Source organism: Coloeus monedula, assembly GCF_965178545.1.
Source record: "Coloeus monedula genome assembly, chromosome: 5".
In the NCBI taxonomy this organism is placed as follows: Eukaryota; Metazoa; Chordata; class Aves; order Passeriformes; family Corvidae; genus Coloeus; species Coloeus monedula.
In genome coordinates, this window is record NC_138785.1 from 72,851,403 (window position 1) to 72,865,329 (window position 13,927).

Consider the following 13,927-nt stretch of genomic DNA (forward strand, 5'->3'; position numbering starts at 1 on the left):
TGGAACCTACGGCCTTTGAAGGGTGATGAATGCATAAGCAAAACGCAAAGAAACAAGAAAATAAGATGCAAACTAGAAAAAAAAAAGGCCTTCAAGCACCAATTTGTTCTCATTTCCACTTTAATTGCTTCCTGCATTTCAAAGGAAGAGTTTTAAGAGCAATAGGAGCAAACCCCAAATTACAGCTGGTGTTTGACTCCCAAGAGCACACTGAAGGTACATTCCCCTTAGACCTTCCTGCACCATCAGGAATTTCTGCCCAGCAAAGCAGTTCAATGCCTGTTTGGAGGGAGTTACAGGGGTCCCAACGTGAATTGGGAACCCAAAGCTTTTTTGGGAAGTCATTTGTGAGGCCAAACCTCACAAGAGGGAAGGGCATCATCCACTGAGCGAACATTTTGTCCTGCTGGGAATATTTCCAGGTGGCTCTGCCAAGTTCATCTCTGCCTTTGGCTTCCATCTGATTTTCCTGGGTTGTAGAATTAAGATCTGAGCTGTTAATGATTCCCTCACAGGGAACATGAAATAATCAGCAGTCTGAGCTCCAAAGAACTCACCTTTTCTTAAACTGATAGAGCGTGTGGCCGAGCCAAAGGGTTCCCAACATCAGCATGAGGCTGAGGACGGCGGTCTCACGCCCATAGTGCCCATCATGAGGGCAGGTCTGGTTCTCGCTCACTGAGGAGTTCATCAAGAAGGTGGTGTTGATGCTGAGGCCTGGGATAGCATCAGCCCGTGTTTTTCCCGAGTAACTGTCTCCTGTGTGCCCGTGGTGGTAATATTTCTTAAAAACTGCACAAACAACCAACAGGCAAGCGTTAGCAGAGGAGTGTGACAATCAAAGCAAGTAAAACAAAGTGGGTTTTTTGCTTGATCATGCAGCATTAATGTTATGCTTCACCTGGTTTCTAACTCTGCTTCTCAACCCAGCAGAAAGAAATCAGAGCTGTCGCTCTCAGGAAGCCAGCGCTTTATAAATTGATTTTTTCACTTATTTTAACAGCTAAGAGTTAAATGAATCCATAAAGCAACACTGTAAGGACTTCCAGGGCTAATTATGTGGTTTTGTTCCCAACACTGGAAGCACTGCTCTTAGATATACATATAAATATTTCTATATAGACACCTGCTTTCAGCAGCCTGGCAAACAAATTCCTTCGGGATTCTCTGGAAACACTGAGAGCAGCCAGGCTGCACAGATCCTTAAGTGGATTACACAGTGTACAGTAATTACTTTTGTTCCAAGGCTAGTCCAGATTTTAGAGATAAGTGTTGCTGATGTGCAAAACCTGGCAGAACATTTGAATTTACAATGCAAATTAGAGTTACAGGGCACCAGAAGTAAACCTGCACGAGCAAAACACCCCGTGAAGCCCCTGGGACTGTCCATAAATGTTTTAGATCAGCTTAAAGGCATTGATATAAGGAATGGACAGCTGTAAAGACCCTCTTGCTCTTGAGCATTTACTGTGTTCCCATTTCTATGGCACTGGCTGGCTCCAAGTGTATAAATACAGTTTTGGGATCATTTAACCTCTTTGGGGAACAACAGCCTGAGGAGTCACAAGGAGGAAGTAAAACGAGGAGATGGGCATTGGGCTTTCCCACAGTATCTGCTCAGATGGCAACATGCAGCATCCACAATTTCCCTGGGAAATACAGGAGGATGGAAACCACCACGCCAGAGCTTTGCAGTCCCTCTACCTTCCTTCATTTCAGTCAAAATACCCCTTCAAACTTTACACAGAGAACTTCAGGGCAAGACCACCCTCTCTAGACAGAAACACAGCCACCTGCAGCTTAGGTTCTGCTGCACCTCCTAACATTTCCCCCACCCTCAAATAATAATCCAGGTTCTGAAAGCCTCAAACATTTCAGCTTTTCCATCTGCAGCGGCCACAGGGAAAGCAGGGAAGACAAATTAATTCTAAATATTTGAAAACAAACTTTGTACATCCTTGTGCAGCCCAACTGGTATTTGCAACCACCTTGAGTGGCTGAAGCCCAGTTTGTGTTACTGCTGGTTTGGAGCTCACCTCAGTGTAAAATGTCCTGAGTTCAGCCATGAAGCCATTTTAAATGCAGTAATGATCTTTCTTATATCACCTTTAAAAGGATTTAAAGGTGATTTAAAAGAAGTCTGGGCATTCCACAAGTGGATGAGGGCAGCGTGGCACGTAGGCCACAAGAGACAAGACTGCCTCACATTCAGCACATCTGTACATAAATTTAGCCATCACAGAAGGTTTACAGCTCAAAATTTAACCTCTCAAACTGCACCAAGAGCAGCCAGGAGTGAGGAGATCCCCTTAAAGCAGCAGAAAGGTTCCCCCAGCGAGGAGCAATCCCACCCTGACCCCGGTTAGCGCCACGTGCTCCCTATGGCATGCTACGGAAGAGGCTCTGCTCTCCTTTATTTCCTCCCTCCGTGCTCCAGCTGCCTCAGCCCTGGCAGGACACACACACCTGCTCTGCAAACAGGTAAATGGGGCCCAGGGCACTGCCAGGACCCACAGCCTGGCATAGAACAGGCTGTGGGAGGATTTGCACTTTCCAGCTCTGAACGCCAAAGGACGCTTTTGTCCTGACAAAAATGATTCTGGCAGCATTTCCTGGGAATCCACAGCTGGCCAGGGGGAAAAGCCTGCTCACCTTAAGTGCTACTGAGTCCTAGAGACACAGCTGTGAAACCAGCAGCACAAACCACCTGGGAACTGTGCAGAATGTATTTGCATTCCTCTGGATTAAGATCTGCACTGCAATGAGTAAGAAACAAGTGACTTTGTTTTGTGTCTCGCAGATTTTCTCAAGCTCCCACACATGGTTGTATCACAGTAACGTATTTAGGGCTGGATTATATTGCAATAATGTATTTAGGGCTGATCTTTGGTGCCCTGTGCTCAGCTTGACTACATCGCTGCACGCTCCATCTCTGAGGCTGCAATTCAATTTATATGCACCAAACCAGGCAGGATTGCTCCAGCCCCTCCTGGATAGAGGAAAAAACCTTGCTTTACTCTTGTATTTTAATAAAAGTAATGAGAATACGCCAAGATGGAGAGTGGAGACCTTTATCCCATACCACCTTGCTGGGAAGGATTTGATTCCTGAGCATTTAGAGTTTGTTTTCACACCAGAGCTCAGTGAACCTCACTGCCAACATTCAGAGAGAGCAGTGGAGCTGGCGGTGCCCTGGCTGAGGCTGAGCCCTTCTCCAGCCTCCAACAACACGAGCTGGCTTTGTTTTCCTCTGCCTAGCTCACCACTATTTCCTGCCCAGTGCAGATGTCAAGATCAAACAAACACAGCCTCGGTGGCCAGGCCAGGCAGCAAAAACAAAGTGTCACCGGGACAGCGCGAACGCTCAGGGTTTTGGTTCCTCTGCAGGGCAGGTCCCTCCCCCTCCTTTCCTGCATGTGTACCTTGCAAAAAATCAAGGCTATGAACAGGCTGGGAAAACATCTGGGCAGAGGTGGCATTGTCCCCTGGCACTCAGGAAGGCCAGAGTTGCTGCCAGCTGGATAAGGCATTACCAGGAGGCTTTTAAACAGCATGGAGAAAAAAACAGCTTTCACTTCCTCCTGAACTGCTCAACCGAAATTTTGAGTGGGAGGAGGAGGTGGCAGCAGCAAACCATCACCTCCTCGAAAACAGGAGGGGAGGAACAAAGATGAGCCTGTGGCCATGAGTTGCACTGGTGTCGTGTTTTTAAATATGGGCTCTAAGAGAGTTTAGGATAAAGGCTGTGCCTGCCAGCACCGGTGCCCTCCTGCATCTGGAAACAGCTTTGGTCCCATCTGTGGATGCCCTGAATGCTCCCAAATGCAGCTGAACTAACATGAGCTGGCAAAGGAGTGTTGGTGTGACTTTATTACCATCATTCCTATAAATTCATCCCTTCACAGTACAAAGAGAACTCAGCTGGTTCTCTAATCACACCTAAAATCACAGAATGGTTTGGGTTGAAGGGACCTTAAAGATCATCTCATTCCACGCCCTGCCATGGGCAGGGACACCTTCCACTATCCCACGTTGCTCCAAGCTCTGTCCAAGCTGGCCTTGGACACTTCCAGGGATCCAGGGGCAGCCACAGCTTCTCTGGGCACGCTGTGCCAGGGCCTCCCCACCCTCTGAGGGAAGAATTTCTCCCTAATATCCAATTGAAACCTGGTTTCTGTCAGTAAGGCCACTGCCCCTTGTCTTACAGGATCTTCTCCTGTTCCCACTGCAATACTCCAAGGATTTACTGCCATATTCCTGAAACTCTGGCAGACATGGATGCTTCCTGCACTTTTGACTTGCACCCCACACCCCTGCTATGGGAGATCAGCTCTGGGCTACAAAAAATTTGTGAATATTTGCTGATTTTTACAGAGCAGCTGAATGTTCTGTTGAGGATCACCTGAGTGCCACAAGGAGACTGTCCCATGCCCCCAGGACAGGGCACTGAGCAAAGCTCACAGCCACAGAGTCAATGACTATCCCAGAACAGCTTCTCCCTCACCAAGCTCTAAGCAGGATATTTAAAAGATGCAGGTGTTCTGCAGAGGGAAAAACCCCTCTGATTGCACAATCAAAGCACAGAAGGCAAATCAAGGATTCCCAGTGAAGTGAGAAAGTGTCTCACTTCAAATTGCTCTGCAGTGTCAAATCTCTTGGAAAGCATTCCCCTGCAAACTTGAGTGTCTGAAAAACAGGGAGTGTGCTTGGGTATATCCTGAAGGATTTCAAAGGATGGCCCAAACTTTGGGATGTTGGACAACAGGTCATAAAAATCAAGGAATGGGGTATTGGCCAATTCCTCACTGGGATGAACAGAAAGGCTGTCACTCACAAGGTATTTCTGCTACCATGATTCACCTTCTCAAACACCTCCTACCAGTCCTGGTGGGGAGGGAGAGAAGTGTCAGAGGAATTTGTAAACCCCAAGGCTCTTCACTGAGATTTAGAGTTTAACCCAGAAATAGGAAAACCAAGTGGCTGGAAAGGGCAGAGGAGCTTCAGGAACGTGCTGGAGGCACTGCAGTCCTTGTACTGCCATTAAAGAAATGTCTCAGAGCTCAGGGAAAACCAGGAAATCTCAACCCACCTTTCAACTCCCCTCCACAGAGTTTGGACAATATGTCAAGGAAAAAGGACTACATACACTGCATTTAAATTGGACTCTTTTTTTTGCCAGGACCATGAAAAGCAGCCTGGTATCAGGAGAAGGCTCTCACATCAATAACGTCATGGTTTGCCCATCTGGTGAAAATTTAGAAACCAATTCTGTCTCAACCAACTGAAATTAGAGCTGCTGAAAATTCCGCACACCCAGGTAAACTGCTGACAAAGGGCTGCTTCCATCTCACACACTGATTTTCTTTTTTCTCCTGGGGACTTTGAACGAACACCGAACAAGCAAACATCACACGTTTTTGCAGCCCTGTGCTTGCCTTTGACAAGGCAGCAAAGCAGAGATCTGCTCTGAAAAACACTGTTGCAAGACTTACCTTTAATAATGCCTTTGATGGCATCGAGCACAAATGTGATGGATATAAAAAGTGCAATTATTTCTTCTGTTGACCTGTGGAAAAAGCCCAGGAATTAACAGCGCTGCATTCAACTCTGTTCAAAGAAAAAGCAGCATGTTCATCAATTTACATGAAAATATACCAATTTGAGTTAGGCTCCAACTTAGAAACAAAACCCAGCCAATCAGAGAACTTCTTTCAAGCTGGAACAATAAACCAAAATGATACTTGCCTCATCTCACAAAACACATTTTGCAGCAAGTTTGTAATTAAGGAGCTTGTGGAACGTGTAATTTTTTCATTTGAAGAACAATCAGATCAAAATACGACTTCTTGCAAATAGCTACCTTTTAAAGAGCTTCATCAGAAGGCTGAAATTAAAGAGGGAGTAGATCACAAGGAAAAAGCTGTTCCACAGCCCAATCCAGGCATAGAAAGCGCTGAAATCCAAGTTGTAGTCGTCACAGATTCCTCGGATGACTGCAAAAGTGAAGCATTCACGTGTCACAATCAACTCCTGTCACTGCCACCCAGGGATTCCCAGCTGCTCCGTGCCAAAAAGAACCCACTTCAAGACTTCACCCCAAGGCATTTATTGCAGATACCATTAAATCCATATTCCTGCACTTCCAGAGGGACACAGGATCAACACAAACTGTTCTCCCCTTCCATCACTAGAAATGGGGAGAGACACTTGGAAAAATATTCTCCCCCCCTGCTCAAAGCATTTTTCCTATGGATTGAGGTCACAAAAACTGTTGGAATTTGCTCTTGCTGATACTTTGAGATTCTGTTGAGCAAGGGGTCTCCTAGCTGCTCTTTCCAGCTGGTCATAGCCCATCCTCTGATTATCCCTACACTGAGCTTGTTCCCTTTCTTGACTCTCTTTCACTAAGACCAGCTTGTAGTACCTGAAAAGCTGCTGATCACACTTTAAAACATCAATTTAAAAAAAAAACCCTCAACAAACTAACCCAAAAAAAAACTTAGTCACAAGCTGGTTAAGTGCAGCCACATGAGAAAACCAAGATTTTCTCACTGAAGCTGAAGAAATGCTTATTTTCATGAAGTTTTTTCGCTGCAAAATGATTTCTTTAGAAAAACAACTTGAAGTAAACCAGGGGTTGATCTCGATGATCCCTGTGGGTCCCTTCTAACTCAGGATATTTTGATTCTGATGGTGATGGAAAGGGGAGGAATTTGATTCAGGTTTTGGAGAATCCCAGAACATCCCGAACTGGAAGGGCCCCACCAGGATCATCGATCCAACTCCTGGCCCTGCACAGGACACCTCAACAATCCCATGATGTGTCTGAGAGCCTTGTCCAAGCGTTTCTTGGCTTTGTGCCCTGCCACTTCCCTGGGGAGCCTGTTCCAGCACCCCACCACTCTCTGGGGGGAGAACCGTTCCCTGATAGCAGCCCTGAAATATCCATTTATCTAACAAATACAACTCAAGCTCTACCAGGACTGCAAAGCTGTCACAAGAAGTTGCAACCCCTCAATCCCCTGGTGCAAACCTGTAGCAGACTCACCATTGATGTAGAGGGCCAAGGGAGCTGTGGTCAGGAGCACAACGAGGGGCTGCCCCGAGAAGAGGGCGTAGAGCAGCCCTCCAATGCACTGCCCGAAGATTGTCTTCCGCACATCTGGAATTGGGGAGGATGGAAACAAAACCAGGGATTTGGGTCAATCCCTCCCTGCTCCAGGAGCTTTCACAGGGCAGAGAAACCAACCACTTAGGAGTAAGAGAAATGTTTTCAAGGGTACAGAGGTAACACACTGTGAAATCAAAAAGTGAGCCTTTATTTGTACCTACAGTTTAGGCTTCCAGATGCTCAGCTAATTGGTGGACTCTGGGATTTTTTCTGTGTATTGTTATGTTTTATATATACATTTTAAATATATTTGTTTTATTTTAAACAGCTATAAGACATAACCAGTGTTTGTGGAGGCCTTCAGGGCAGGATTTGAACAGTGACAGCAGCATGAACTACTTCTACAGCTGGGAGAAAGGATGATGTTTAGCTCTGTCCTGGGGGTTTGAATATAGGCAATCAAATCCAGGTCAAAAGCACAGGAGTTTGTACCAGGAAAAATGTGCAAATAATTACATTAAGTCAGCATAATTCAAAAATACAGTAGCATACATCAGTCAGTCCAAGTCAGGTGACACAACCCAAAGCAGTGTTCATTTTTTTCTGGTTTTCTATAAAAGTCATGAACTTAATTAGAAAAAACATCTTTCAGTCGTGGTTTTGGGTTTGTTTTCCCCCCATAAATAAAAACTATCAGAATTTTCTGTGCCCAGAACTACATTTGGAATACATGGAATCAAATGCACAAAATCAGATGCACAAGGTAAATTTAAGAAGCACAGAAGAGATGAACTCACCAATAGCTCCTCGGGTATTTTCATCATTGAGGGACCCGAAGGCAATGGATGGAAGGAGGCAGGCAAAGTACAGAAAGATCATAGTTGTGATGTATTTTCCTATCGCTTTGTTGTTCCCAATAATACCTGGGGCAAACCACAACACAAATCATGTTGGTAAAGCACTGAAAGCCTCCTCACATCAGCCACAGGCACCATCAGTTCTTTTCACGTTGAGAAAAAGTAGAAATTCAGTCCCCACTTCGAACATGTAACGGAATTGTTAACATCTGATTTCTCACAGCCACGCTTTTGTTCATCTGGGACCAGAAGTAGCACCAAAACTGCCACCAGACATTTCTGACATCATCAAAACAGGAAACACAAGAAGCCTTTTGCTCAGTTTTGCCATCCCCCAAAGCTTGGAAGAGGATCAAGGCAGAAACTGTAAGTTTAGGGTTCACAAATGCCCACCCCCTGCCTTTTTCATATCAACTTCAGAGATATTCTGCACTGTCCCCCGAATGAGCTTCATGATGATCTCGTCTTGGGCAGGAAAAGGTGAAGCACTTCATTTTTCCCTAGACAGAAGCCTAAGGCTGTAGGTTTGAATCCATAATATGCCACCCTGAGCCAAAAAGTGGCAGCAGGACACAAAAACAAACAGCCCCAGAGGTCAGGAATGGCTACACTGAGATTTGCTTTAACAGGCCCTGCTGGAAGAACAGCCTCTCTCTTTCCATCCACTCACCCCTCTCGTCTCCATCGGAAAAAACACACCAGGCCAAAACACAAAGCAGCCAGAAAGAGAATTAAAGTGTCAGAATATGAATTTAAGAGCCTCTGAAGTAGCTTCCCTTCCCTTTCCTGTTTTCAGGCTGATGTGTGATATGAGCTCACTGGGGATGCACAGCAGAAAGGATGAGATGACAACAGCTGATATTGCTCCAGGAGAACACAAGTTTTTCCACAGAACAGAAAGGACGCACTGGAGAAAGTCTCCTCAGCCTTCAGCCTGCCTGTGCCACCATCCTTGATGGTGCTCTTCCTCTCAGACAGCTGGAAGAGCTTGGAGCTGCCCAATTCCCCTTCTGGAAGGCTCCAGAGCAGAGAATTCCCACACAGGCATCTGCCCCGAGTTCCCAAACACCCACCTAAGCTTTTGCAGCATCAGTCCCTTGCTGAGAGAGGTAAAATCCAATGAGTTGGATCAGATAAGGGAGGGCTTGGCTTTAGAGGTTATTGGTGCCACACTGAAAATCTCTATCACTACAATGAAAAGAACAAAAATCTCTCAATGACTTTGGGATCTTATCTAACATCTGCTTTCTGCACCATTTGCAGGGCAGAGATAAGGATGGGAGGAGGATGTAAAAACCCAGAAATCAAAGGTGATGTGTAATGGACAGGCAGCCACGCGAATAAAGGACACCTTGTGAGGTGCCTGCTTGCAGACAGGAGAGGAACAGACACAAACAGCACTTCTGAGGCTCAGCATCCTCAAACTCCAGGCTAAAACCCGACAAGAGACATCTCAAGCATGCAAATATGAGCTTGACCTTTCGGGAGTCATCGGATCAGCTGTTCCCAGGCAAATTCCTTTAAATTTATTGGGAAGATTCAGAAACCACAGGTCACATTCCTGACCACTCCTGGCAACCCAAAGGGCCTGGAATTTAATTCTCACAGATGAAGACTTCCCATGATCCCGAGTCCAATAGCTGCAGGCTCCTACCTCACACTCCAAACTGCCTGAGACCTTTAGAGAAAAGGAAGGATTTGGCAGGACAAACAGGACTGAGGGGTGGTTCCATAAATAGACACAGTCACACCCTGGTTCAGAGGATTCTCTGTCACTCCAAAATACTGCTTTTTGGGCAAGGGAGTCCTTCCAATATGAAATGTCAGGGGCAAAAATGCCTGGAAGCTTTGAAATCATTTCTGAAAGATCAACCAGGTCCAGAGAAGCAAATAATACCTGTTTTTAAAAAGGTTCAGGTAGTTAAACAGTAGGATGAGAGGGCAGAAGGAGGAAGCCTTGAAGGGCATCACAAAAGCTCATTTTCAGTCTCAGTCCTGGCAAAGGAGCCCTTGCTGGTCATGGAGCTCCTTATGCCACGTAAAGACTTGGCCTCAAGCTGTACCAGGGGAGGTTCAGTAGGACATCAGGAGGAATTTCCTCATGGAAAGGGTTGTTAAACACTGGAATGGGCTGCCCAGGGAGGCAGTGAGTGCCCATCTCTGGAGATGTCCAAGGAAGGACTGGAGGTGACACTCAGTGCTCTGGGCTGGGTGACAAGGTGGGGATTGGGCACAGCTTGGACTCAATCTTGGAGGTTTTTTCCAGCTTCAATGATTCTGTGATTCATAATGGCTGGGTCCAAGACTTCCAGCACTTTCTTTAATTCATAATCATCCAGGTAAGATTCTAGGATCAAGAATCCTTCTGGTGGGCAGCAAAATTCACTTTGTAATGGAGACAATAATTACGCCAGATGAAACACACTCCCTCCCCAAGCTGATTGCTCACTCTTTAATTGCAGTCATGACCAAACACTGCCTCTCCTTGTACAGATCTGCCTGCCACAGACACTGAAATCCAGCATTAACCACGATTTACCTTTCTGCCTTTTTAAAGCCAACATCTGGCGAGCATTTTCAGGATGTTTTGCAGCCCATGGCTTCATTCAGAAGAAGGTGGGCTGCTTTATGATGGCATTTCATCTGTGACAGGCTCATAAAGCCACTGACAAAGGTGTCACTCCACCTGCACCATGTAAATTCATAGCAGCAAATCAACTCTCGGTCCAGCTGTGGAATGTGAGTAGCTGACTGTTCCAGGAGCAATCCCCTGAAATTGAGGCACAGCCACACGCTGGAATGGGAAGCAATTATGTTCATCAGCATGACAGTTCCATTTTACCTGTCTGGATTTCTGAGAAGGCACAGTTTGTACAGACAAGGTTACAGTTTCAGGGGAAACAGCAGCAATTCTGGCCTCACTTTGCTTGGGATTCCACAGCAGTAAGCTAACAACCAGCAGCGCCACAAACTGGGTTTACAGCTCCTTAAGTGAACTAATTGTACATTTACTAAATCAAAATCACAAATGATGGACATTCTCTGAACTGGCTGTTAATGTTCCTTCCCAATTCTCTGAAATATCCCACGCAAAGAAAGTTTAATTACACTGACCTGGAGCTCAGCAGCAAGGATGAGTCTATGAAAGCCCTAATTTAAAAAAAAAAAAATTGCTTTTTAATACTAAAAACACTGTAAAACCCAGAATTACAAGCTTCTCCTAATGCCCTCAAGCTGGGCTTTCCTTTATGGGATGGCTGCTGGACTCTGCCCAATGTTGTGAAGATGAAGCTTCCTTGAAGTCCTGTGAAGAGCAAATCATGGAACGAGCGGGACTAAGAACTTAACTGGAAAAGGAAATCCACTCCAGGAGTTTGGAGCAGAAGCCAAGCATATGCAGAGAGCTGAGAGGCACGAAAAATCAGATCAAGGCTCAGGCCTTTCCCTTCCCATCCCACTTCCTTCAGCCCACTTCCCAGAAAATCCTGGGTCTCTTGGAAGGAAACATCCACAGACAAAACATGATGCTTTTCTGCATTTTTAGAACATTCCCATCCACCACTGACACAAAGAGACCCCAAAGCAACCCAGGCTGGATGTTTCGGGGAATCATGACAAGTTCAGGATGTTAAACTTTGGTACCCAGGTGATATTTAGGGATGAAGGCTGCAGAGTGATGCAGAAGCTCCCTCATATCTGATCTAGGGAGGGAGAGGCATGGAAAAGAACGGGAAAAGCCTCTCTGCAACCCCTGTATTCCCCCTCCTTCCTCAGGAATGCAATCCTGCCAGACAAGGTGGCCAAGGCAGGAAAGCTGATGAGAATTTGGCCCATGTCAAAGCCAATCCATGGTCAACGTTTCAGCTCTGGGTTCAGATCAAGGTTTAAGCTCTGAGCTCCCTTAAACAGCCAGTGAGACAGAAGCTCCCTTTCAAATCCCGTTTTTCCAATGTTTTCAAGCCTTCCATCCAAGCATGCCCACACTGCAGGGAGCTTTGGGGATCTCCCCTCCTGCAAAACACCACAGCAAATCCCAAGGATGCTGCCAGCAGACCTCAGGAGCTGGTTAGGGACCCTCTGCAGGACCAAGGACAGGGAGAAATCCACACTTCCAGCTGAACTACCCACCTACCACAGCCATGTACCAAAGACAAAGGCCCAGAAAAACAGGGAGAAAGAGAATAAGCCTCAGTCCTCTGCTTTTGCCTTTGTTTTCCCTCCCCAGGAGGTGAAGGGATATGGATTATGGAAGAACACAGCATCAAAGCTCACCATAAAAATCTCAGGCACCTCAAATTTCCCACTGGGCACTTCAGGCACTGCATTTGTGTTTGTTCTCTGGCTTGTACCAGAAAATAACGCTGAAGAATGAGGACAGCAATTTTAGGAGCTTCAGAAATCTTGTATCTGAGTCCAGGCAGAATCCCCTCCTTCATTCAAACCAGCCTCAATATAAATTTCTCGAAGCTCCTACAGTTTGAGTATTACAGGGTAATAAAAATGACACACAAGTGCTTTGAGCCTATTTGACAGGATCAGGATGAAGTTGAGTCACTCTGTTTTTTAAGATAGAGTCCTACACACAAAGGTGACAGTCACATGCCAAATGGAGTAAATTCCAGTTTAAAGGAAAACTACAGGTGTTCTCAGGCTCAGCATAACCCAGTTATTCATCTTCAGATGCTCCTGCTGGAAGACATCTATTACAAGCCATCTTTATCACTAAAATCCTGAAGCAAAAGTTCAGAAAACTCTTCCTTGATCCTTGGACATTCAGGAAAATGCACAAGACTTTGCCACAAAACAAAGTCGACAAGTTCCTAATCTGAAGTAAAAGGGGGAAAAAAAATAACAGAGAAAGACTATTCCTTTAAGGATAATTTGTGCAGTGTGTGAAGAAGACCAATCCCACAAAACTTCAACTGGCCCAAGATTTGCTGGTCCTACAAAAACCTCATTATTTATCACCCTGCCCTGGATGGGTTTATCTGTCTAACCCCAAACCCCGGGATGCTTCTCAGATTGAGGATTTAGAGACTCCAACCACTCAAAACCCAGAATCTTTGTAATTCAGAGCTCTTTGATGGTGCCCATGTGGCTGTCTGGAGCACAGATACTTGGATAGTTCAAATCCCTCATGCTCTGATGCACCACTGCTCTGAGATGCTCCAGGAATTCCACATTCCTGATCACCTTTGGTCTCAGTGGTTTATGGCAGATGCTTCATGCTCCATCTGCTTTTCATTTCAAGCAGTTCCTTAAAGAATTCATCCTCATTTCTGGTTTCTGGGAAGAAATGGCCATACAAATTCACAGTGTTTTTTGGAAAAACCCCTTTTCCCCATATCCTATTGAAAGGGCTCAACTGTTCCTAAGGTGAGAACCTCCCATTTGGGCTGAAGTAGTTCTGGAGTTTCACTGGGCTCTTTTCTGCTCTTTTTCACTCTCCAGAAGTTGTGTAACAAAACACTGACACTTTTTAATCTGTAGGTGCATTTTATCCCAATTTTATGCCCATTCTCTACATCATTGTATGCAAAGTTCGCAGAGCTTACAGCCCTGAGCCTAGGGCTGAAGCAGCACCCACGGGGTCATCTGGATGCAGTCAGAGCCACAACATGGCCCCTGCAGTGGGTTCCCAAATCTGCTGATGGCTGGAATTGGCTGCAGGACCAAAATCTGATGGTTTTGTGCCTGCTGTGCTCAGACAGGCACAGCAGACACTGCTCTGTCTTGAGGCGAACGGGTCCCCACAAGGTGCTACTGCAGCAGTTCCCAAGGGCTTCAATATCCCTTTATCATGAAAATGAGCCCTTGACAGCTCTAGAAAGCAACAGCCAAAGGTATGAAGTGTCCATATTTCGAGCTGAAGTCCCCTGCCAGAGCTGATGCCAGTGATGCACATGCCAAAAATTAATGTTTCTGTTTTATCAGATTCCTTGCTGCTCCCCTGAAAATC

At 45.8% G+C, this 13,927-nt stretch overlaps 1 protein-coding gene across 7 annotated transcripts in view; it reads right to left on the reverse strand.

The window, feature by feature from the left end:
* The window catches only part of SLC4A11 (solute carrier family 4 member 11), a gene marked incomplete at its 3' end in the record, with an annotated part of 94,641 nt that overhangs the window by 18,490 nt on the left and 62,224 nt on the right, over nucleotides 1-13,927 (reverse strand). For all 7 annotated transcript variants that reach the window (XR_014226410.1, XM_082281954.1, XM_082281953.1 and 4 more), the window contains 5 exons: nucleotides 7,909-8,034; nucleotides 7,049-7,162; nucleotides 5,861-5,993; nucleotides 5,493-5,566; nucleotides 558-792 (listed from right to left, as the gene is read on the reverse strand). Coding sequence is in view for 6 of the 7 variants with exons in the window: in XM_082281954.1 (XP_082138080.1) it covers nucleotides 558-792; nucleotides 5,493-5,566; nucleotides 5,861-5,993; nucleotides 7,049-7,162; nucleotides 7,909-8,034 (682 nt within the window). The remainder of the gene's footprint in view (nucleotides 1-557; nucleotides 793-5,492; nucleotides 5,567-5,860; nucleotides 5,994-7,048; nucleotides 7,163-7,908; nucleotides 8,035-13,927) is intronic.